At 35.9% G+C, this 25,929-nt stretch overlaps 1 protein-coding gene across 3 annotated transcripts in view; it reads left to right on the plus strand.

Moving 5' to 3' along the window:
• Positions 1-25,929, plus strand: part of PAX3 (paired box 3) — a 98,169-nt gene that overhangs the window by 48,878 nt on the left and 23,362 nt on the right. For 2 of the 3 annotated variants that reach the window (XM_007425661.3, XM_007425662.3), the window contains exon 5: positions 20,477-20,682. In XM_007425661.3, coding sequence (XP_007425723.1) covers positions 20,477-20,682 — 206 coding nt within the window. The remainder of the gene's footprint in view (positions 1-20,476; positions 20,683-25,929) is intronic. The other variant, XM_007425663.3, reaches the window with a different exon arrangement.

Genomic DNA, 25,929 nt, shown 5'->3' on the forward strand with positions numbered 1-25,929 from the left:
TTAGTTCATGGTGCCAGAGTGATATCCGAAGTTATATGGACCAATAGTGTTTGTGCTGAATTAATGAAATGATAAAAGCTGCTGTTCCTGCAGTGTCTTGTTGGTGATTAGCTTGTGAGCCTTGATTGATTTAATATTTGTCTCATAATCTTAAATCTGGGATGTGTGGGCAATGTTGAGATCAGATGGTGGTTAGAAAAAGGGCAGAGCAGGACTTCTTAAGGAAGAGCAAAACTGGCCATTACCATGTCAATGTTTAACTCTGAGTCACTGTGAATTGATAAGTCACCATTAATTGCTTGAACATCTATAAAGGTGTCTTAATGCAAACTCCTCAAGAGGAACTTCACATGCATAATATAAACATAAACATTGAAATAATTATAAGGTTTTTCTAATGAACTAAAACTCAAAAATAGCATGCTGAAAACTTTAAGAAGATGTACCACTTTTCAAAGGTGTTTATTAAATAATCTTAATGATATTGTAATTAAGGTTACAGATAAACAACATAAAGGTGGCGGGGTGTTCTTTGGATCAATAATTATAGCTGTTGGACCTGTCAAGTCTGTGATGTACAGAGAGTGCAAATCTTTCTATATGACCTATATGTAAGGTACACAGCTCTTGACAAGCAGGCTTGTCAGCTCCCTTTCTCTGATAATGCAGTGATCCCCCATTCCCACAGCATAAATGTGGAAAGCCTTCAATCCAGAGTGATAGTGATCATCAAGGGGAGTCTGGAAGAATTCTCTGCTGTGCAATGGCCTGCAAAGGCCTTCAGCATCTTTGACAATCTGCCATGCAGAAAATCCTCATGGTCTTTTGTGTTTTCAAGTTATGACCTCTCTCAAAATTAAATAATTAAATAAATGAGATGAAACAAAATAAAACAGATGATAAAACCTTTCCGATCATTTTATTGGATTTTTCTCATAACCACTGTGATGATTACATCAGATAGATTATCTGGGGGGAAATGTGAGTGGCAAGTGATGTTAAAGATGCTTAAGAATAGCCAGACTGATATGAATATCACCCAAAACAGAAAGTCACTTATAAGGTAGTGAATACACTGTTAGTAATTACTTATTTAGCATTTAACATGATCTGCTGAGGAAACCTGCACTCCCAAGATGATCATTACCATAATGGAAACCTCACAGTGCTCATAAAAATGGTAATGTTCTCTGTTGATTTTCAACAGTACCAGCAGCAATCTAGTTATAAAACATTCTTTAGAGCACGGTTTAGCTGAAATTAAGCATCTTTAAGTCCTACTGATTTCAGTGGAAGGGATTTAAGCATGTGCTTATTTTTTTGCATCAGCATAAATGGGAAAAAATACTTCACTTTATTGCACCTTGCCTTCTTATAGATCCAGTAAAGTGTTTAATGAAATCTACTTACATATGTATATCTTAAAACTAGGAAATTTCTTATAAAAATAAAACAGCACAGCATCAGTAAGAAAAAGTATGAATAGATGAATAATAAAAGTACCCTAAATAACATATGGAATGGTATTTGGAAAATATCTTAATTCAGTCCCAGGCTGTTAGTTACCCATAGGTGGGCTAAAGACACAAGTATTTGGACTCTTGCATAATCAGTACTTTAGTACTGAATTCTATATGTGCCTTATTTTTCTAGAGCTGCAACAAATATAATCTCACATAGGCTTTGGTATCAACATAATAAATGAATAAAGATTCTATAAAGTTGTTGGATTAATTTACTGAGAAAGATGTCATGTCCAATGCCCAGAACTAAACAATTAGATTGAAATATGAAAAACTTACTGCCAGAGAGAGAGAGAGAGATGTTTCATGTCAGGAACAGAAAATATTGTCCAAGCTGGGGAAATAACCTAATTTAGCGTAAAGCAGCCTTCCATATATCTGTTCACCAATGAAAGAAGATCACAATATAACAAACGAGCTATAAGGAATTCTGACTTGAAGTGTATGGTTTTTGAATGTTGAATGATTGTCAGTTGCAAATGAAAATACTCTTATACACAAACCAACACCCACTTATTTTTTCCATTGTCAACATTTTGTTTTCTTTTTAAAAATGTTTTTAATTAATTAAAACAATAACAAAAAAACAAAAACAAAAAGAAAGTAAAAGAATGCATATACATACATAAATAAGCTTTGCACTAGAGAGAATGTTAGAATGAAAGTATGGTTATATGAAAAATTAAAACACTTTCTGTTTTTTAGTATTTGTCAAAAAACATAACTCCTTTTGCTGTCTGAAAAGACAAAAAAAAAAAAAAAAAATCCACCAAAATTCAGTATGACTTATTCTAAATTTAGTGAATTTGTGAGATTTTAGCTTGAAATGGAAAAGGAAACTGTTTCTGTTTCTCCAAATATTACATGCCTAATGCTTCTTTAGTTGTGAGTATATATAGGACATGTTGTTAGCATTTACTCTAATGAACATTCTTATGATACTTCCCTTTTGCCCCTTGGTTAGTTTACTAGTGTGCTTCCAGTACAGTGTATATTATACACAAATATACAGGGAAAAGACTGACAATGTAATATAATTAGTGTAATTACATCAATCATCATCATCATCCTGCGACGATACCTTTAACACCATCAAACAACCACATCTGCCTATCCCAGGTCCTTGGGAAGGGCTCTAGGTGGATATAAATGCCAAATCCAGTCTAAACATCTGGCTGACTGGACGACCAACCATAATAATACTTGGCATGAGGTTAAGAGTTTTCAAATTTACAGGAGTATCTTTATCTTCTCTATGAAAGTTGGACTGTCTGCTCTTCTGTTATGATAGAGGTTTGTTTTTTCATCATTAGGAGTGGCCTGCTTTAAATTTTTGTAGCTGGCTATAATGGTTAGGATTTTAGAACAAAGGGAAAGAACACCTCTTGGCATCTGTTTACAAAATGCAAATAAATGCAGACAAAGAAGCAGTTTACATTCAAAGAAAAGAAAATAGAGCTTAGAATCTGTGTCTGAGAAAAAAAGCAGTCACTGTGTTGTGATACACATTAAGTGATATTTGATATCATATCAATATATTTACAAAGCTTCTTTGATGGAAAATGAGGCACACATTCAATTTAACTACTTGTTGCTAGACACATAGCTACAATGAGGTGGTAAGCTGAAACTTTGCCCAAATAAAATGGTGGTATTGTGAAAAAAAAATCTGGCTGAACTGCAGTAGTAAACAACAGGCAGAGACTCCCAATTCTGCTTATCATAAAAAAAAAAAAAGAATTCAGCAGGAAGTTGGTATAATATAAAACAAAATAATAGTTTGTAACATGGGTTTTATTTATAAAAAATCCACTGGACTTCTCATGAACTATAGGCATGCTTAGGAAATAAAAATGTTGAAGGGCTTTGTTTGGGCTGGGAGGAAGCATTTGGGGTTGGCTGGAGGAATAAAAGTGGTGATATGAAGGAAGTCCCCCCTTCCCCAGTGAATAGGTATTTGTGACTAGCCAAGGCTACCATATGTTCACAAAGCCCAAAAATCTGACCATCCTGCTTGGGATTGAGAAGCACAACTTGTATTGGATGAACTTATGGTTCCCTAAATAATGAAGTTCATTGCTTAGGTTTTTCTCTTGTACTTGATGCTGTCTATGGAAATGCAAGTGGCGTTAGATGCTGGCAAGCATGGGGGGAGGGGAACTTTTCCATATTGATTTCCAAGCTCTAGAACTTGCTGCCCTGTGAAGATAGATGAGTTTAACTTTCAATATTTTGAAAGAGAACCTTAAAAATGTCATCTCTTTTCTCTTGCTTTCCTTTGAGTTTTGTTGCAGATTAAAACTGTGTTTGCCTTTCAACTGAAAGAATACATTTTAATTGGGCTGCATTTTTATTATAACAGAGTTGTTTGATTTTAATTTTTAAAGCCAAGGTGCACAACATGAGGCCTAATCTGCATCAGCCCCGAATACCCTGGATCCAACTCCAGATACCTCCAAACTTTGTTCTACATTATAATTTTTTACATGACCAAAGGGGAAAATTATTAAAAGCATGATTACCAATCATGTATAACTTTACTTGCCATAGGAGAGTATCTATGTAGTTCAAAGTTCAGTTGTAGGTTCTTTGTGTACTCTGAGCTTGGTCTTTTCCTGCATACATTTCATTATCAGGCTAAGAGACATAATCAGTGCATGGGGAAGTAGACTTTGCTGGTTGTTTATATGTGGTACTTTCCTTATCACTGCTTCTTCCTTGATTGTTTTGGGGTGGGGTATTCCAAGGAAAGAGGGAGACCTAAACATACCCTTCCTCACCCAGATAAGCAAGACCCAGATAAATTAGAACAATCAAGGAAAAAAACAATACCCAAATCAAGGCTGGTAGGACACAGGTAGGATAACTGATGATGTGTTTTTCATCATAACTGATGAAAGCTGCAGCGAGATTATTGTACACACAAAGATGGAAAGTTGTGGTCATAGTACCTATGACAGAGGAATGGTTGGTGAAGATGACAGAACTCCCTGAAATGGCCAAAGTGACTTGTTTGATTAGAGAAAAGACAATATCTATGTTTATTGGTGACTGGAAACCCCTTATGGACTTTTTGTGTAAAAAAGAAAATAATGAACTTATGATCTATGGTTTTGATGATTAGATAGGATAGATTATAGAAAGAAGAGAGTCATGATGTAACGTTAGAGAGAGAGGTCAATTTATAATTGTACTTATAATTGCTGTAAAGAAGATTGGAAGCCACTTCTTTATATCTATTTTCTTTTTTCTTTTCTTTTCTTTTCTTTTCTCTTTTCTTTTCTTTTCTTTTCTTTTCTTTTCTTTTCTTTTCTTTTCTTTTCTTTTCGCTACTCTTTTTCTTTTTCCACCTTTAGGGAAATGATGTATTGTCTGCTGGCTGGGTTTTTTTTTTTTGGCTTCCTTGTGGTCCTTCCTAAAAGCATGTTTAAATGCACAATAAGCATTTGGCTTTGCATAGTTGCTTCCCACTGATTCTCGTTTCTATATAGGTGAAACCAAATGAATTGCTTGCCATAGTTATAGTTAGGGAAATTTGCTTTAAGGTATCTGAGAACCTTAGGTCTCTCTCAAGATAATTCTTTGGATATTCTACACTGAATATTTTTTGTTTTGTTTTGGGTGGATTTTCTTTTTCTTTTTTCTTTTTGGTTTGTGTGTGTAAAAAATATTAATCCAAACTGTTAAAGCATTTTATTGTTAAATAGAAATCACCTGACTTTACAAAAGTAAAGTGCTTTACTTTTATGTGCTGGAAGCTTTGGTGAGCTGGAATAACATCTCAGCTGCACCAAACAAATTACATCAATCACATCCTACATTAGAAAGGTGGGAAAAGACACAGGGCACATTTCCCTAAAGTCTCATAGCTTTGTATGTATTGTTTATCTGGGAATTATAGGAGCTGCAGGTTGCCAAGATGAACAATGTTGGTCTAGAAGTATTTTGCATCTTCTCCAATATATTCAGAATTCCATTTGCTTGTTTGTAACTGTACACAGATAGTTTGTGAAATCATTAAATCTCTCTGCCTTTTCTCTTTTGCTTTGAGCTGTGAAAAGTAAAACCAGTGTATTCTATGACTGTTCCTGGCAAATAGAAAAAGAGTTTAGGTTTCTTTGTCTCATTCTCTGTATTTGGAATTCAGAATATCCGACTTTCCATATAGTTCCAGCTATATATGAATGAAAATGACAAAGTACTTTTTTGTGTGAATGCTGTGGAACGTTTAAAATACAGTAGTTTATTAGCTTTGTTTTCAACCTTTATAATTGGTGTTCCTGAAGATAAATGAAATGTTAAAACAGATATTCATGCTGCATCCTAAAAATGAAATTGTATTGATCTGAATAGTTTTCAGTTCTTGGAATCTTCTAAATCTTTCTGTATTTTATACTACAGGTTTTCTACTGTGAATACGGTGACCTTATGAGAAAGGCTGTGGGAAAAAAACACACATTTTCTGTGGGTTTAGGTATACACAGAGTCGTCAAAGTGGTCTTCAAGGGGGTCGATATGCCATAGATACTTCCTTTGGTGTTGACCAGATTTCTTTTCCCCACTGATTTTTTTTAAAATAAAAAGTATATAATTATAATAATGAATAGTAACATGCAAACATTTAATACATGTAATATTATTATTTGCTGGTCTCGGTGTAAAATGTTTGGTTTGGCCAGGCATTAGTAAAAGCACAGTTTGTGGATAGCTGAGAGGGTGCAAAATTGATTTTTGTGTTTACAGTTGCTCTTTATTCTTATTTTTCACTTGGTCAAAATTGCCAAGCATGCCTAGTTTATTTAAAGTTGAAACTCTTTCGGATTATTTATAATTCTTAAGTGAAATGTATCAACAACAATTAGGAATAGAGAATGTGGCTTGCAACTTTTAGCCTTGGCATATTATTCTGATATTTAAGTTGTTGTGAGGCCACGCTGGACAGTCCCATCTCTTGCCCAGTTAAACAGTTTGCATCCTGCAGACTTTTTTGCATGAGCCGTAAAGCTTCCCTTTTCAAATGCTACATTGTAGCTGCACATTGTAGCTGCATTGCTGACAAAATGTCTCAGCATCACTCTGAACATGAGCAGTCATTTTAAGCATGAAATGGTTTAGCTAATGATTTATCTCTTGCGCTGTGGTGCTTGGGGCAGCTGTATGATTGGTCTCTTTAGCAAGTCAAGTGATTTCTTTAACAAAATGTTAACGCACAGATGGGCCGTAAGCTGTCAGTTAACTATTATTGTATGCACATCTGCTTGCTTTCAATGTACTGGCTGATGTATTCAGCCACTTACTTAGCTGAATCCCTCTGAAAAGCACAGCCTGCTCTGATTGCCAAATAAAATGTTCATTTGTCTCTTCTTCTTATTGTTTTGTTTTGGTAACACATGTCAGCAGCTCAATTATCCAGTTCATTAACAGCTCCCAATAGTCATGCCGGCCGGCCCATGATAAGGGGTGTGATTGTAGCACATATGGGCAATAATAGCCAGTCTCTAGGCAATTGTAAATAAAAATCACTCTCGGTCTTTCTCTTTTGCTCCAACTACAGTTTTGTTTCTTTGGTTTTTTTACAAGGTCCACCGATTGGTCGAAGGCCATTTCTCAAGAAATATTACATTAGGGTTACAACTAAATCAACTCTTTTTCCTCCATTTGTTAGCTTGCCAGGGTCAATGTTTAGAGCCCTTAATTATTAGCCGTTTTGTATGAGGTCCTGATAAATGAGCAACTGCTTTCTTAATCAGGCATTACATGAAATCAATATCAACTCTCTTATTTTCTCTCTATGGCACTTTAGCAAATAGATGTATGTAAACACTTGGAAGTTGTAAGTTTGATCTTTTCTAAATGGTAAACAGTGGCCATTTTTGCTGCAATTCTCTGTTTGCTTTTCCAGGAGCAAATTTAATTGAATCCAGTGGGGCTTATTCCAGAGTAGATTTGTATTCAGTTGCACTTTCAGGATTTTCACATTGGGAGTGAGAGAGAAATACAGAGACAGAAAGTTATGCTTAGGCTGTGGCATTTGTCACAATGAAATCAAACAAATCATGCTTAATTATACATTTCAGTATAATTCATGCTTTATTAATCTAAAGCATTTAGGTTGAATCAAAATTAATGTCACTGGCCTTGACAAAACGTAATGCATTTCTGAGGTTTTGATTTAGATATTGGTGTCATTAAAAGCATTACAGATAATGTAATGTGAGATCTGAGATACTACATAAAAAAAAAAAAGCTCTCTCCTTCAGTAGTTACCATTTTTAGCTAAATGGGCATTAAAAAGAGCTTTTTAATGAACAAAATGAAACTAAATGTTTCCCTATCCTGCTTTTAAAGCATAACTGTTAAATTTTGCCATGGTATGAAAGCATAAATAGTGTAATACAAGTGTATTATTGTTGATTATAAAACGTTAATACTGACTTTATTGTGAATTTTATTAATTGCATTGTTCCTTATACCTCACCTCATCCCAAGCACATTAAAGATAGTAGGTCTAAACACATTTATGATATTTCTGGGTTATGCAAACATATAGTAACCTTCAAGATGAAAATAGCAACAAACTATCCTATCTGAGATGAAGATACTAAATCAGGATTATTATAGGAAATATTGTATCACTGCAATTGACTCAACCTTTCTTGACTCTTTGATGAATTGAAACTGTGCCAGTTATGAAAAACATGCAAATAGAGCAATAGATGCAGATATAACCCATTAAAAAAATCAGGCACGGGTGGGGAACCCATTTGGCCATGCTGGTTGGGCTCTGGAAACTTTAGTTCAGCAGTATATTTTGTACCATGCCTTAGTAAATTCCTGCTGTTTGACCATCTTGTGGTGAGAAGACCATGGGGAAACTACAGTACTGATTACAAACTATATTTAATTAATAGTACAGTACATGCCCATATACTATTTTTCTCCCTGAGCTCTAGAAAGTTTTCAGAAGCTCTGTTTAATGTGGAAGTGTAGTAGGTTTCTGGCCCAAATAGGCATTATACTACTAGGATGAGGGCCATCCTCATTGGTTTTTTCAGAAGCAGTTTGCCATGGCCTCCTTCCTAGGGCTGAGAGAGAATGACTGGCCCAAGGTCGTCCAGCTGGCTTCATGCCTAAGGCAGGAGTAGAACTCAGTCTCTGGTTTCTAGCATGGTGCCTTTAACAATAATGCCAAACTGGGCCCCAACCTAAATACATACATTTAACAAGTAAAATAGATTAAATGCTTGATTTATTATTTCATTTATTTTTACTTTTGGAAAGGTACTTTTATTTTAAAGTCTGGCATAACAATTCCTTGTCTTCCTCCTCATCTAAGAACAATTTCCTAGGTAAGATTAGATAGAGTCCTATCCTATCCCAGAAAGGACTAAAGCTCTGTGATAAAATATATACTTTGCATACAAAGAATTGCAGCTTTAGATTCCACCATTTCCAGATACATTTGGAAGAACCTTTGCTTGAATCTTTGGAGAGTTGATTCCAGGCAGTGTGGGAATACTGGCTTCATGGATAAATGGTATAATTCCAGATAAGGTGACTTCCAAGCAATCCTGGGCTGTTGCTATAAGACTAACTAAGTTGTGGGTAGACTTGGTATGTGTTACAGAAATTTAGTTAGGTGAAGGTGGAGATGTTGACAATCAGCTCTCCTGGGTTTTGGATCCTTCAGCAGCCTTGGCATTGATCTTAAGAGATCTTATTAGTGACAGGGACTCTGCTGTGAAAGTATTGGTGTGTGAATGCCTGCATGTGACAGTAGGTCTTTGGGCTATCCTTCTGGTGCCCAACTGCCCATTTAACTCTTTTCCCAAGCTCTTTGACTCAGTTTCTGGGTTAGTGTTGGAATCTCTTTTAACTTCTGGTGTTTGCTAAGTTTAATTCATCAGTTATCACTTATATAACTGATATAAATGCCTGATGGATCCAGAGGGTTTCTAGAGGGTGTTTGGATCCAAGAATTTGTCAGTGCCTCACTTCAAGAGGGAATGTTAGCAGAACCTTTTAAGGAGGCTGTGGCATGCTTCTTATGAGGTCTTCCTTGGAGCCTGCTACTTTTGATAACAATCAGTCTTTAGCCTTTCTTTTTTAGGGAAGGTTGTTTAGGGAGTGGGCATAGTGGATGCTGATTAGAAGAAGCCGATTATTTGTACCAAATAATTTTTAATAAGGGTTCAGGCTTGGGCATGAAATCAAAATAATATTGATTGTCCTGGTTTCTGACCTTTGTCAGATGGAGGTAGTGCAACCCTTCTGATCGTGTTGGACTTCTTTGCAGCCTTCATCACTATTGACCATATTGGAATTGGGTATTAGAAGCACTTTCTGAGCAGTCTTCTCTATCCAGAGTCAGCTGGTCTGAGATGCTAATCTGAGGACAAGCTCTTCTAGCACCCTTTTTGTGGGAGGTGAGGAGGGCTGGATCCATTAAGCATTGCTTTTCAGTGGTGGCACCAATTTATGTATAGCAGCATCCCCCTGGAATTAAAACTAGCCCCATCTATAGTAAGTTCCTGGAAGTGAGTTAGAGAGCTGCTAACAGTTTTTTTTTTTTTTTTAATTGTATCATGGATGTTTTGGATGATGTAACTGTATTTTAATTTCGTAAACCACTGACAATAATTGAGATGTATGGTGTATAAATCATATAAAGAAACAGAGAAATAAGAAATTCACTTCTTGGCCAGGATGGATGTTGCATGCAAGTCTCCAAAGAAGACCTCTTCCTGGTTAGGGCAAAGACTACTCCATTCAGGTATCAGTTTCTCCCTTGGGTCTCATTCTTATTACTTAAGCCAGGATACTGCATCTTAATTTAATCATATAGTCTTGAATCTGTAGTTTACTTGAGTGATTGTTTCATTCCCTGCTTGCTCAAGATTAAGGCAAATTCTGACAAAAGCATGCAGTGGTTGTCCTCTAGTTATATTTTGTGGCTGCATCTTACTAGTGTTGACTTCTGGTGACTGCCTGGACTTGTCCCTGCAGTTTTCTTGGCAAGATTTCAGAAGTGGCTTGCCATTGTCTTCTTCCTAGGGCTGAGAGAGAGTGATTGTTCCAAGGTCACCCAGCTGGCTTTGTGCCTAAGGCAGGACTAGAACTCACAGTCTCTTTTTTTCTAGCATGGTGCCTTTAACCACTACAGTAAACTGGCTCTCTAACAAATGCTTTATCTATGTTTATTTTTTTACAACTAATTGTTCATACTATAAAATGTTTTAGATATGGCTTGCTAATTAGTTTTAACTAGGATCCCTATAGTTTATCAATATTTTTGCTTTAATTCAGAGACCAAGAGATTACTTCTTCAAGTAATCCTGAGACTACACTTTTGCTTAACAGTCCAGAGGTACTTGCTTCATGTGAACAAGTTTCTAGTTCTTTGTTATAATCTTACCAACTAGCAATTTGGAATCTAGTGGAAAGTGGCCAGTAGCTGCCAGTAAACTCTGGAGGTCCCTTCATCCTTTTTTTTTTTTTTTTTATTGGTCATCCAAAAAATTGTTCATCCAAATTTTTTTTTAATGTTCATCCAAAAATTTGTATTAGAGATTAATAAAAACATAAAATCAACTCTTGAAAAAGTACAATGAAATGGAAAACAATAATTGCTGGCTGGAGAATTCTGGGAGTTGAGGTCCACACATCTTAAAGTTGCTAAGTTTGAAAAACACTGCTTTACGTAAAAATATTGCAGAGTGGTGGATGTTGTACTTGGCCATGGAGTGCCTTGCCAGGCTAGGTCCTTGTCTTAATCAAATGTACAATTATGTATTGGGATTGCTTGACACAATGCACAGGTGGCTACCCACTGACATTAGACCTTCTGAACTTCTCTCCTGCTGCCTCCCATATTCATAAGTAATCTGTACATTCCTCCTAGGATTGTGAGCACTTGGGGGGTTGCTAAGTGTCAGAATTTATCTGTACAATTTTGATTAGACCAGACTTGGCAGGGGTTTATTTTCTTTTTAATGACCTCTTGCTGTGAATCTGAACTTTGAAAGGAGGAAAAGAGAGGAATGAAGCAGTATTACTGGTGAGAGGTGATGGTGAGGGTTAGACGCAGAGACTGAGAGAGAGAAAGGATAGTGAGGAAAAAGTCTAAGTGCCAATGACTGTGCTGAGAAGCGGAGTGATGAGTATCTTCTCTTGAATCTTAATTATGTTAAAGATTCCAGTGGGAATGTTTCCTTAAACGCTTAGACCATAAAACAAGTCCAGAAGCTAATCTGTTTTCTCTTCCCTGCAGTGGCAATAAAAGATACCTCTAGGTTTCCCCCCCCCTTTACTTAAGATAGCAGCTGGTGAAACCTTTTGGTTAAGACAAACAAGGATCTTTAAAAAACAAAACAAAACAAAAACAAAAACCTACATAGCCACATTGCTTACTGCTCCCCTTGTGATTTATTGGAAAGCTCCTGAAGTGAGTTTGTGCCTATTGCAGTCCTTCTTTTTTCTGGAGGGACTTTTTCTTAAATGTTAAGGTCATATATTTAACATTTTAAAACTTCACTGATTTCCCTCCAGGGGATAAAAGAAGTTCCAGGTGCTGAAGCCTCTGGACTGAAGAGACATGGATTAACCCCTACAGAGCATCCAGTTCAACCTTCCCTTACCTCCTCCCCCCCGCCCACTTTCTCATCCACTTCAGTTTTCTTTGTGTCTCCTGCATCCTGCTAGGCAGGTGTCAGAGCCCTGAATGCGGGTAAAAGGCCCTGTTGATGGATACCACAGATGGAGCGTGGAAATTGGTCGAATAGGCCTCAGCCACAGGCCATTTCTAAGGACTCAACAAAAGCTGCCAAATAAGTCAACAAAAATCTTGAAGTTCACAAAGGGAAAGTGTCATTTGTCATTTACTTTGAGCCTGTGAAGGGGTATCAGCCTTGCCTGCACTCTCTCCTCCCTTGTACCCGAGTAAACATGCTAGAGGTCACTCATGGAGGTTTCACTACAAAAAGGACACTGTAGGTCAGAAAAAGACAACAGATTTGCTCATAGCCTTCAAGTTACTGTAGGAAAATAGATGCATTTGGCTTTTGGTAAGTGAACAAGAGATTTATGGGTTGTATGCAAGGTGCCCAAATAAGTCAACTACATGCTATCTCCAATAATGCTTTTCAACATTTTGTTGAAAATGTCTAGAAATATATGCTTTCCATATTAGTACATGGCATGATTTAGAAATCCAAAATTCATTCCTCAGTACAGAATATATATGATATTCATCTTCCTAAATAAGATACATAGCATTTTGCCAGCCAAATTAGTATAGTTGGAAAATACTTTGTATGGATTCTTACAATTTGGCATATGTTTCTAGCTAAAAAATTACATATCCAGTTTCAGGACATGGCTCAAAATCTTCAACTCTGAATAAAAATCAGAGATTTAGAGTGTCCTGATGTTAGCCCAGGAATAACACAACATATGTGGTTGCTGTGCATATTCCTAATAAGATAGTGCAAAGAATTCGTGTTTAATACTGTTAACTTTGATTAAATATTTTGTGGAACCATCAAACAGGTCACAATGGGATAAGGAACAAAGAAGCACTCAATTTAGTTTTAGTTTTTTAAAGAAAAAATAAATTTCATGGCTATTCTTTTGGACCTTATGGGTTTCTCCTCTTATTTTTAAAGAAAGAAGTAGTAATTTTACTGTTCAGTCCAGATGGCTCTCACCCTGATGATGTTCACAACTTGAACGTGAAGACTTTCAATTTTCCAAGGCCTTGGGTCAGGGCAATGGTTGAGCCTCTTTTGGATAGTTTTTTGTTTATATGTCTGTCTTCAGGCGGATCATGAATTCTTTTCTTTTGTGATCTTGTTCTTACTTTTTAAATTGTGAGCTGCCCAGAATCTTAGGAGTTGGGTGGACTCTAAATTGGTCAAACAAACAAACAAACAAACAAACAAACAAACAAAATAAGTAACTTTGGGGAGTTGATGACAATGAGAGTTTGGATCCCAAGATCAGTGGAGGGGAGGGAGGGAGGAGAAGTGTTTGTCTAGGTTGAATATATTTAAATATTAACCTTATATGAGAACTTTTAAGACTCATTAAGCTTAATTTAAACATATCATTAACTCTCACACAGAGATGTTTCACTGATGCTGAGATAACAACCATCAGTGATAGCTACTGGAAACTCAGTGTTTCATGCAGGGACCTGAATGAAGAACCAGAATTTTGGAGATGTTGAAATCCTGTCATGTTGAAGCTGGTGTAGCACACTTGCCTGCTGCCTTCTGTTCTGGCCAGTGTGAAGTGATAAGGCTTAGATATGGTGACAGAGTTGCTTCTTTGTCATTCTTAGCACCATGTTCAGTTGGTTTTAAATGTTTAATTCTGGCTGGTTTGTATCTTTAGTTAATTAGAGAACATAAATACATGCAGCAGTTCAGTTCAGCCCTTTTTTTAACAAAGTAATACTCATATTATTCCCATTATTAAATGGGAAAAATTGTTCCCATTTAAAGAAAGTGAAGAGATTTCAAAAACTCCTATTGGTCAGAACATTTTACCTATCGGTGCTACTGGGATGCAGTAGTAGAAGAGATTTTTTGACTGCATTACACTGTGGAATACTCTTGTAAAAGGGTTTTAATTTGCTTGATTGAATTTGTTATGAGTTCTGCATATGCATTCCAGCTGCCTTTCAACTTATTTCATTGCATATACCAGAGAACTGGATATCATCAAATCCTGTGGGTGACCTGATTATATTTATTATTTATTTACATTTACTAGATTTATAAGGTCACCCAACTCAGACAAGTTGTCTCTGGCTGGCATTCAACAGGAAACAAACAATAAACTAAATCAGGATAAAAATCTAATAATTTTAAAAACCCCAAATATTTATTTATTAGTTATTGCAATGTATATAGCTGCCCATCTCAAATATATGACTCTGGGTGGCTCACAGCAGTTAAAGCTATATAAAAACAAAACAACAACAATACATACAAAACACACACACACATATAAACAATATATATATATATATATATATATATATATATATATATATATATATATAAACTATCTAATGACAAAATCTATGTCCAGGGTATACAGAAACCAAAAACAATCAAAATAGTCACTGTACAGGCTGTACTACACATCCGGGTCCCCAAGCAGATGGCAAAGCCAAGTCTTTAAGGCTTTACAAAAAGCCACTAGGGGCTGGATCTGATCTCTGGGGGGATGACGTTCCAGCAGAAAAGGCTGTCTTCCTGGGTCCCACCAGATGGCACTCCCTAGCAGATGGGACCCAGAACATGCCTCTCCTGCCAGACCTAACAGGATGGTTACATGTAACTGGGGAGAGGCAGTCCCTCAAGTAACATAAAATATAAAATATAAAATGGCAACCAAGCACAACAATAAAAACAACCAAAATGGGAATCTGCTCAACTGGACCTAACCCCCCCCCCCCAGATCTTAATGGCTTTGCTAAAGATGAGCAGAGCCGGGGCCTTATGTATTCACCATAATGACTATGAAGTCCTAGGCTACTCCAGAATGTTGGTAATGATATGGACATTGATCCTTAAGGCAATTGTATTCAACATAACCCCTGGACCACCTCTGTCAGAGAATGCTTGATGGGAAGGATAGCTCATAAATATATACCTTTCATATAGTGTATAGTAGGGTAGCAACATACCCAAGTTGATCCAGGAGCCCAACATAAGATACAAACATATCACATTGCTACACAATCATGTAGAAGGCAAAGAGAAGGAGGTGCAATATATGCTACTTCCCATCACCAAGCTGCTAGCCTATACTGATGCTATCTTAAGTATCTGGGAACATACTTGTTCCCAGATACTTAAGATGGTACATGGGAACATGGTTAGGAATAACACACTCTTCCCACCTCTTCCTCCTGATATCCACGATTAACCTTTGGCAATAGAGAGTTAATAACTATTACACTGAACTTCCATTCAGTACCAACATGAGTGCGTAAAAAGGCAGACCAGTGAGTTTGCTAGAAACTTTCCATCTGGCAGAACAGCTGAAACTATGACCAGAGATCGTGCTTCCCTTCATCTGGTTTGCACTGTGCCATATCTCCTACTGCATGTCCACCTATATGTATTTACTCTTCTATGGGCACCATCATTCTCCAGTCATCAGGAAGGTAGACTTAGCTAGGCATAGAATCAAAGCCATCAGGCAGACAAAATACAGATGAGCAACAAGAACAGTCACAATCTCATTTTCTCAGCTCACATTTATTTCTATAAACTATATTGACTTCTCATTAAAGAAGCCTGTAGTGAATCCCCCCATTTAAATTTAAAAAGGCTCTTGTCTGTTGATGGCAGCTCAGATGTGTTATTGGATGCCACAGATATAATTCCCCAGGATCTGATTCCAAGCAAATGTTGTTAGCATGTTTTTTCATCAGCTACAGATAGGAAAAAACCCAGTCTTTCTATACTCTTGTGCTAGTAGCAGCCAAAGAGATGTACAGGTTACCTTGTAATTCCTCTGGGCTTCACTCTTCTGGCTGATGTTTTACCTTCAGTGTGCTAACTATGTTCTGCATCAAGCTAATGGGAATCTTCTGGACCCAGAAGTAGACTTCAGGCTGCAGTCACACACTAAAGGCCAAAGTTCAAGAAAGCAAAAGCAAACACACACACACAACCTAGTAATAATTGTAATAATAATTTCTTTATTTAGTGATGTCCTGGGCATTACTGATGACACTTCATCAAATACTAGAAACAGTTTTTCTAGAAACAAATTATTTCTGTTTAAATATTAGAGAACTACAGTATGTCCACTACAGAAGTACTGCCATTAAAAAAACAAGCACTCAAGATGACTTGATTAAGCAAAACAAAGGTGTATTTCTTGCGCTTCTAACATCAGTAGCAAGAACAGTGTTATATGGAGAGACAGTAAATCATGAAGTATAATGCTCTTATACTGAACATTTGCCTACACCAGATGTTTTTCTTGCAGAAAACAATTTCAGTTCAGAACCAATTTTGTTTCTGTTTGCATAGCAGTATGAAGTGGGAAGTTATTGTTACATTCTCTTGAATGCTTATTTGTATTTATCTGAAATGAATGGCTCTGAAAAGTAGAAAAGTTTAAAACTTTCTTGTCTAGGATTCATTGCAACACTAAAAATGAATATATTATCCAAGATGAACTTTTTACTCCAAATAGCACCAATTCCAGTTGCAGATAAAGATGTGCAGGACTGAGACTGAGAAATTAATAGATTTACATGGTCTGGGGAAAAAAGTCTTGCAAGACTTAAAAGAAAGAGGAAGAGTAACATTTCCTAATCTTAGTCTGTACTACAGAGCAAGTTATTTATTGTGGATAACAGAATAGATAGAATTTCTGAATAGTAGAATATCAGTTATAGAAGAAGCAGGCCTAGCCAGTCAACTTCTTAGGTATCTGTGGTATAAAGAAACAAAAGAAGAAAAGAATCTGAAGATACACATTATAACACAAAGTTTGTTAAACATCTGGAATCTTTTAAAAGTAATCATAAGTCCAGTGGTCTTACCATTAGCATCACTGTCAAATACTTTTTACTCTAACACCAACTACAGTAAGGTTTAATCATAGATGCCAAAATGATATATTTGGATTCAGAAAACAGATTAAAGACACAGCAAGAATGGCTACATGAAAGAATGACCCTACCGTGGTAATGTATTTGCAAATAACTGGAAAGACAGCAAGCTATCGTTTAAAAAAGAAGGGACCTTGAGAAAGATGACAGAATATGAAACACATACAAAACCAAAATAATTTTTTAGGTCAGATTTATAAATTGTTACTGAAATATGATACAGAGACAGAACAAATTAAAAAAAAGTGTGATAAAATGGGTGCATAATTTCAAAAGAAGTGATCATAGTGGATCAATGGAAAAAGTTCTGCAAATAAATAAATAAAATTTCCTCCAAGCTATAATTTAAGGGAAAATTGGGATAAAATGTTTTATAGATGGTATATAACTCTGTCATCAGTTGCTAAAATGGACAAATCATACAACAATAAATGCTGGAAATGCCCTGACAAAGAAGAAATATTCTATCATATATAGTGGTCATGCAAAAAAATTCAAGAGTATGGAAAGGAATACATCAAAACATTCAGGGAACATTTGAATTGAAACTCTAAATATTTTTATTAGGAATGATTCCAGACAGTATAAATGAAAAGTATCACAATTTATTCAGATATATGCTGATGGCGGCAAGAATTGGGCATAGTATTGGAAAAGAGAAATTTTGCTAATAGTACAAGATTGGGAGGTAAAAATTGGAGGATATGCAGCAATAGAGAAACTGAAGATATATATTCACAACAGAACTCTAATCAAATTCAAGCAGGAATGGCTCCCTTCCACACAACATATTATACATCAAAGCAAGCTGACATTTAGAATATGGTTTCTGAAGCAAAGAGACAAATTGATTAAAAGAACAACTGAAAAAAAAAACAGATATAAGCAACACCGTTTAAAGTTTTAAACAAAGTATAAATATCTAATTAGTAGTTAGTGGTAGGGAGAAAATGTGTAAGCAGGGAGAGATTGCACTATTGAATTCTTTTTTTTACAATGTATTTTTTATAATGTGATATCTTCTTGCATTTTTATTTTTGATCTCCTACTTTTATACATTGTTTATGCAAACAAATGCTTTAAAAAATGTACCTTGCATCCATTTTCCTTCCTTTGCAAGAATACAATTTACCTCTCTCGTAGCAGGGTCCAGAAACATAATATAGCAGCCAATTATTAGGTGTCTAGTAAGCTAGTAAGTTGTTTCCACGTCACTTGAAGCAACAAAATCAACAGAGCCTAATTTCTGAAATAGTTACTGAGGATTGCCAGACTCTGTTAAATTCTGAAGCTATTAATAACCAGTTTTTTTTCTTTTTTTATAAGTCATTTTATGGTTTGGATGATAACAGGGAACAATATGAAGCTGAGATATTTCTCCTGTGTTACTGGCATATCTATCTATCTATCTATCTATCTATCTATCTATCTATCTATCTATCTATCTATCTATCTATCTATTTAATATGCCATGACTGAAAAAGCCTAGTAAGAAGAATTTCCCCATGATTATACCCCTGGATTTAATTAAAGCTTGGGAAGCCAGGGAGGCTGCAGATGAATGGAGAGATGATTGTACAATATGAGACAAAATATTCACAAACACTTCTTGCCCACATTGTAAGTAAATAAGTGTGGGACTGACACACTCCACAGATGAGAATTTCATCACCCGTGAGATTTTGCTTCTCCTTTGAAATAATTTTTAACACAAATTATGTTTCATCATATTAAATGAACCCTGTAGCAAAAACTAATGCTCTCCTACTGGGTTTAGGCATCTATTTTTGGATCATGCTCTAGTTCTTTCCAAAGAAAAAAACAATTTACATGTGCAGAAAGAACTAATTTTAGGAATCAACTGCTCTGCTCATCAGTTTCATACCAGCTGATTGGGATAACTGCTACATTTTTCTTGGGTTCAGAACAAAATTATTCAATGAAAAGAGAGGTGTTCCAAATCTTTTCACATTCAGTGTAGTTGAGGTGCCATAATAATAAGACCCTTGGATGGATAGATCTAGATCAGCGTTTCTCAACCTTGGCAACTCCCCAGCTGAAGTCCACACATCTTAAAGTTGCCAAGGTTGAGAAACATTGATCTAGGTGATTGGGCAACAAGCACAACAGCTATAAAGGTTATAGAACTGAAATAAATTGCAATTTAGATTAGAATGTAACTAAAAGTTGCATTCTAGCAATGGAGGGAGTTATGAAGGCATCAGTGCTGAAGGAGTTGCTGAGATTTTTTGGGCCAGCAACAGCCATTCCAGAGTCGATTCAGCTTTTATATGGCAGTTATTAGTTGCCACAAATTGAGCAAGATAGAAGGTGTAAATTAATTCAACTGGAAAGCTTTTATTGTCTGTTTTGTATTTTTATATCATTTTACGACACCCTCATGATTGCATAAACATATTGAATACATGAATTTTTTATTCAAGTAAACTAAATATAGAAGTTTGGGATGAAATAATTTTTTTATTCCTGTTCAAGGTTTCAGTTTTGAGGGTCCACTAAGATAAAAGTGTGTAATTCTATAGGAGCAAGAGTTGAAGCCATTGGCTGAGTTTATACAACATGCTAAGCTGTAATGTGGTTTGCTTAGTTTTGGCTTAGAACCAAACCATTATGATTTGCAGATCATAATTAATGCCTTAGTGCATTGTGTCAATCCAGACAATTTTAGTAAACCATGGTTAAACCATGACACAGTGCATGGAGAAACTAAGTGGCATTACATGGAAAGACAACCTTCACTCACCAATAATAAAAATCCACTTTTCATTTTAAGTGGGAAGCCCTTGGCAGTGACTCCATTGCTAAAGGCAACCTCTTCAGCAGTCTTAGCAACAAACTCACAGATGCTTGAACATTTAAATAAATGAGGATTTTTGTTTATTTGATTTGAGGCTAGGCCATACAAATTTACTGGACTAATTTCAGCAACTTAGAATCTGCATGGCTTAGGTTTCAAACTGTTGAAATCACTGGGGAAAAATACACTGAATATATTTGAATAAATAAGCCATGTAAGGAAATTGGAATCTGTGCCTGCAGATATTCCAGAAGGAAGGAAAATGACTGTATTATCTGAAGTTTCTATTAAGAATTATTCAGCCATTTGAAGGAAATATGCTGTAGCATGCTCAGACAAGAGTGCTTATTGTTCGGTGCCTAGGACCAAATTGACTAATTTGAATAAAACATTATTTGCTCGGTGCTAGTTCCTGCAGCTTTGGCTAGGTACTTTTTTCTTCTGATCTCTCCAATCAAATATTAATTGCTCCATTGCTTGCTTGCTTTCTAGCTTCAGCACCACAATCAGATGAAGGTTCTGACATTGATTCTGAGCCAGATTTGCCACTGAAGAGAAAGCAGCGTCGAAGTAGAACAACTTTCACGGCAGAACAATTAGAAGAGCTGGAGAGAGCTTTTGAGAGGACTCATTATCCTGACATTTACACCAGAGAGGAACTTGCACAAAGAGCTAAACTCACTGAGGCTCGGGTTCAGGTGAATATAACTGTAAAAGTTCCAAACGGCCTCTTCTATTAATTATAAGGGGGAACATTTTTTTCTTTATATGAAGATTTTTTTCTTGGTGAAGAATAATGAGATATATATGTTGCCAGGCCATTTTTTTGAGGATTGATCAAACAATTCTGTAGCCGAATTATCGGGACCCCACATTTGATGTTTGGGACCCCACATTTGATGCTTTGTCCTTTATATATCTCCCACATGTTCTTCTATCCTGTACTCTCTGTTTCTCTTTTTCTTTCCCATTTGCTCTGCCTGTACTCTCTCTTTCCATTCCATGTATCCCTCCCTCACATTCCAGGCAGTGGCACCACTAACAATCTTTTAAAAATGTGCTGTTTTACATTTGGGGTCCCTCTAAACTGTCTCTTGTATCCAGTGGTCCAGTACTCATAACCTCACTGCTTATTTGCATAATAATTATAGGCACGTGACTGAGGGGACTGGAGAAGGTGCAACGGTTGGTGGTCTTTAATGTGTTTTGTCAACTCCATGTCTTGTCACATTTGCTTTCACTCATTTATTTAGCACCAAAGAAACAAGCATAGATGTGGGATTATTTACAAAGGTACATAATGGTAAATAGGAAGGGAGCATAATTTCATTCACTTTCTACATTTTTGGTGTCCTAAATACTAAACATATGACAAATATGCTTATAAAACACTGAGCGAATTGTCCAAATGTAATTTTGAAAGCAAAAGAATGCCTAGGACTAACCGCGAGCAATGTAAATTGCATTTCAAAATATGCACCTGAAATCAGCTTGCATTGGTGTATTATGGAAATCATGTCCTATTTATAATTAACTATTAGGTTATGAGCAGAGCTGAATTCATGAAGTTCATTTATTGATGCTGTCACAATAAAAATAGTATGAGACTACTTCTTTGTAATTAGTTGAACCAGAAGTTTCCAAAATCATAATTACCTTGCAAGATTAAAAATGAACAAAATTTAAAATGTCTCAAACATAGTCTTGATAAAAAAATCAATGAAGACATTTTAAGGAAGATTTTAAAAAGATAAAGATGAAAATGTCTGAGTCTCATTTATTGATTTTTAAACTTGTAAGATGATTATGATATTGGAAACCTCAACCAATTATAAAGAAATGACCTTGAATTATTTTTATCATGTTCATTTTATATAGTCTCATTAGTGCTTAGCGCAGAAAAGCAAATTTTAGATATGGATCTATTAGTAGATCTTTAGTTGATTTTTAATGCATCATAAGGATACATATCATATATTACAATCTAGACTTTACAGTATTATAGGATCCTGCTTTTTAGATGGTCTTTAGGTGATATTGTCTACCATCCCTTTGCATTTGGGAGACCTCGTCCTCATTCTGTTGAGTGATGCCCTGGATGTTGGCCTCAAGTGTCTTGGTTGCTACTTTTGATAACACCACTAACCTGGTAGGTTAGCAGTATTACCCCACAGTAGGATAATAATATATTTATATACAGTAGTAAATATTGTAGGTATATCTCCCTATGTTTCTCTATCTCCACCTCTGCTTTCCCTAGCTATGCTTTTATCTACCTTAATCCATATATTCCTTATTTCTTTTTGAATATAAGAAAGTAGGGAAAACAGAAACAAATAACAGTATTTATGTGCAGCTCCAGTTTTGATATTTGAAAATAAACCCCTTATAAGCTGGCTATGTACTTAGAATCATTTAGTTTGACTAAACTACTCTGTGTGTGTGTGTGTGTGTGTGTATGTGTGTGGTTCTATCAAAAAACGAAGTAAATCCCCCACACCACCATATAATTTATTAGGTAATTGATCTAGGTAAGAAGATCGTTATGATCTATATTTTGAGACACATTTGATGGACCTTAGTTTCATCATCTAAAACAGAAGGTCTCAAAAATAAATACATAAAGAGCAGATTATTTTAAAGAAGAAATAGTTGTATGTTTCTGATACTGAAACTGAAAATTAGATCGACTATGCTCAAAATTAACCATTAAAAAAAAATGCTGCTAATTTGGACTCCCTATTTTAAATCTTTGCATATTTAGTTCTGGGATGTCTGCTTTAAAAACAACAATCAACGTTCATATTTTTCTAACACAATGACTCACAGCTATAAGAAAAGCAGAAGTCTCATTAACATAACAGCTGTCTTAATGTGGCTTTAACCCTGTGACATTTTACATTCCTTATGGTTTCTTTGGTTCCCTTGAGACACATCGTGTCTCACACTCACTCCTGTGATCTCCAGTCTAGCAAATTTTCTACTATGTAGAACATATGGACTTTTCTGTTAAAACAGCACAAAGAAGAGGAGAAACAACCCCAATCAATCAATGGTTAAAGTACCAGAGGAGGGGGGAAAATAAACTTTTGGGAATTAAAAGATGAACTGGGAATTTAAGTGCCACTTTGTCCATACTTTGCACTATTAAAATAGAGAACTCCAGGGAGATCTTGACTCTATCTTCTCAGCCACCATACCACCACTGATTCTCCATGTGCCCAAAGTTATGTTTCTGTTTAGGCTTGGTGCTTCTGTAGTTGCATAAATATTTCAATTCATACTTAAGGAAATCCTTAAACTGCAGCCAGAATAAAGTTATCTGCTAGTAAACAGTGGTTAAAAAAAAAAAGGCTGCATTTGTTGAATGGCTATTATTTGAAATATGTTGGGTTTTACAGAAAGGTTTATATTAATGGTGGCAAATGTATAAACCAGGGGAATACTGATAAGACAGAGGCAGGTAACTAAGTATGTAGATTAAATTATAATAATAGATGCATTAATCTGATTGTTATGAGATTTGGAATTGCTAAAAGAAATAAAAATACCAGATAAACAGCAGGTAAATAAATAAATTGGGCCAAATGCTGTTGAGCAAGGATTCTTTGGAATAAGGGATAAGATGGGTGCTCCAGCCAATTCCCTGTCCATCCAAAAAATACAGCAGTGTCAAATGCTGCTACAAGAAATTGGGATAGCTCTTTGGGATGGCCAGTGTGACAAATATGCTCTGTTTGCAATTCTTTTAAGTGGCAGTGAGTTAGGAGTGACCAGCTCATCAAGTATAGAATAATGTAAATATCTTAGGATAGGATGTCAAATATTACTGCTTTTAAAACTTTAACAGCTATTGGCTGTCAAATATCAAATACAAAATACCAGTTGACACATATTCAATATTATTCAATGTTAAATAATATTCTTGGATATCAGATATGGCAAACATTTGCCAGTGAAATTTACAGAGAAGTATTTTGAGAGTTTATGATGCAAAATATTTTTGGTTCTGTTGAATTTTGGCATAAAATTTCCAGGATTAACATTTAGTGGTGACCACTTTATTCTTGTTACAACTCATCACTGTGTCAAGAGCATTCTGAATTTCTATGTGCAAACTTTCTGATATCAAAACCATGTTGTCTTCAATCAATATTGGTGCTCTGTTTTTTTAGATATTTAGGTACTAGCCACACACCATAAATCAAAACTTCTGATCTTAAAAATATTTCACATAGTGAAGACCTATGAACATAATTAAGCAATGTTTTGCCTGTAGTCTAGGGCAGTGTTTCTCAACCTCAGCAACTTTAAAATCTGTGGACTTCAACTCCCACAATTCCCCAGCCAGTATAATAAGATAAATGTTTTTTCTTAACAATGAATTGCAATGGGCTGCAGCAAAAGCCCCTGTGAAAAAAAGTAGAGGCGCTCCAATTGGTTTGGACACATCAGTCCAATATATTTGGCTCTGGAATGAAACAGACTAGATGGCCTTGCAGACAATTTCCAACTCTAATTCCCAATATTTACATTTTCCTTTTTTTGTTGTCATTTTTCTCTGAAGTAGTTTGTAACTGGACAAGGCAAGATCCTATTCCCTTGATGCTGGCTGGGTATCCTTTCAAAGCTGAGGTTCTTCCCCCAGGCTTAACTTCATGAAATTGGCCATGACATTTCAACTGCCTTATCCTAAACAGAGAATTACCAATGTGCTTTTAAGGGAACAAGATCTCTCATTCAAATAGGCAAATGTTTGAAAAGAGAATTCATCAAGACAATAGAGGATAGTTTCCTCTAAACAGAGCCTGAGCTTTACAAGGATGAATGCCAAATACGTACCAAATCAAAAGACTGGTGCATTGATAGAGACACATCTAATTTAAGCCAGAAAATGTACCTCCCTCTTTGCTGTACTGCTGTATATCTGAAGTATTTATTTAATTTTGGACTGGTTCAATGGCCATGAACCAAATGGAAGAGGAGAGGGGGGCAAAATATTGGAAGTAATGGAAATTAAAGTATGGAAGGATATGAACAAAAAAGACAAGGAGGGAATGATGGAATTTTGGGTAAGATGCAAGAACAAAATTAGGAAGTTTGCCACTGCAATACCATCACAAAGGTAGCAAAAATACACACAGACACAAACATAACCAATACGCACAAATAATATGGCAAGTGTCCCATCATCTCCTTTGTGATTATGTTGAACAGACAACCCCATGGCTGTGTGTGTGTGTATGTGTGTGTGTGTGTGTAATGTCTTCCCCAACCTGGTGCCCTCCCACTATGATGATCTTATTCTCAGGACACCCCAGTCATCATGCCCTTGGTTGACAATGCCTTTTCTATAATATAATATATTATATTATATTTTTCTAATATTCTCATTTTCTATAATATTCAATTTTCTATAATATTGTTGGGGAGTAAATATCTCTAAATGACTGAAAGATATATGGAGCCATGGCCTAGAGATGCACAAGAATGTGTATCAGGAGCAACGTTTGCCTCTTTTCACTATTGCTATGCTGCTGTTGTGCTGATTTTCATGAGCAATGGATCTCTAGCCTTCATGTTGGTCCAATTAACTTCTCAGAACAATTTTTTAACTGGAGGGCATGCCTTTGTACACTGAAAGGTGGGGTAGGGGAATGAATAGAAACAAATGTGTTGCAGCGCCTGTGTTCACTGGTGGCTCATTTTTCATATATTTCGAAGGAAACGCAGCAGCACTTTGTTGTGGAGAATATTTATGTCACCCCTATCATTAGCCATAATGAAATGGTTGGATCATGAGAAAGAAGGTGGTGAGTAGTGAGAGGCAAATGGTGTGCCAGTAAAAGGTGCTGTCTTGTATTAGTAAGATTCAATTTCCAGTCCATAAATGTAATGGTAGTGGTGTACAATCTTGTTTTTTATATCAGCGGTAGAAATATTTT

This window comes from Python bivittatus, unplaced genomic scaffold (genome assembly GCF_059951505.1).
Source record: "Python bivittatus isolate LINGU-HERP-01145 unplaced genomic scaffold, Pbiv_v1 ctg000980_np1212, whole genome shotgun sequence".
In the NCBI taxonomy this organism is placed as follows: domain Eukaryota; kingdom Metazoa; phylum Chordata; class Lepidosauria; order Squamata; family Pythonidae; genus Python; species Python bivittatus.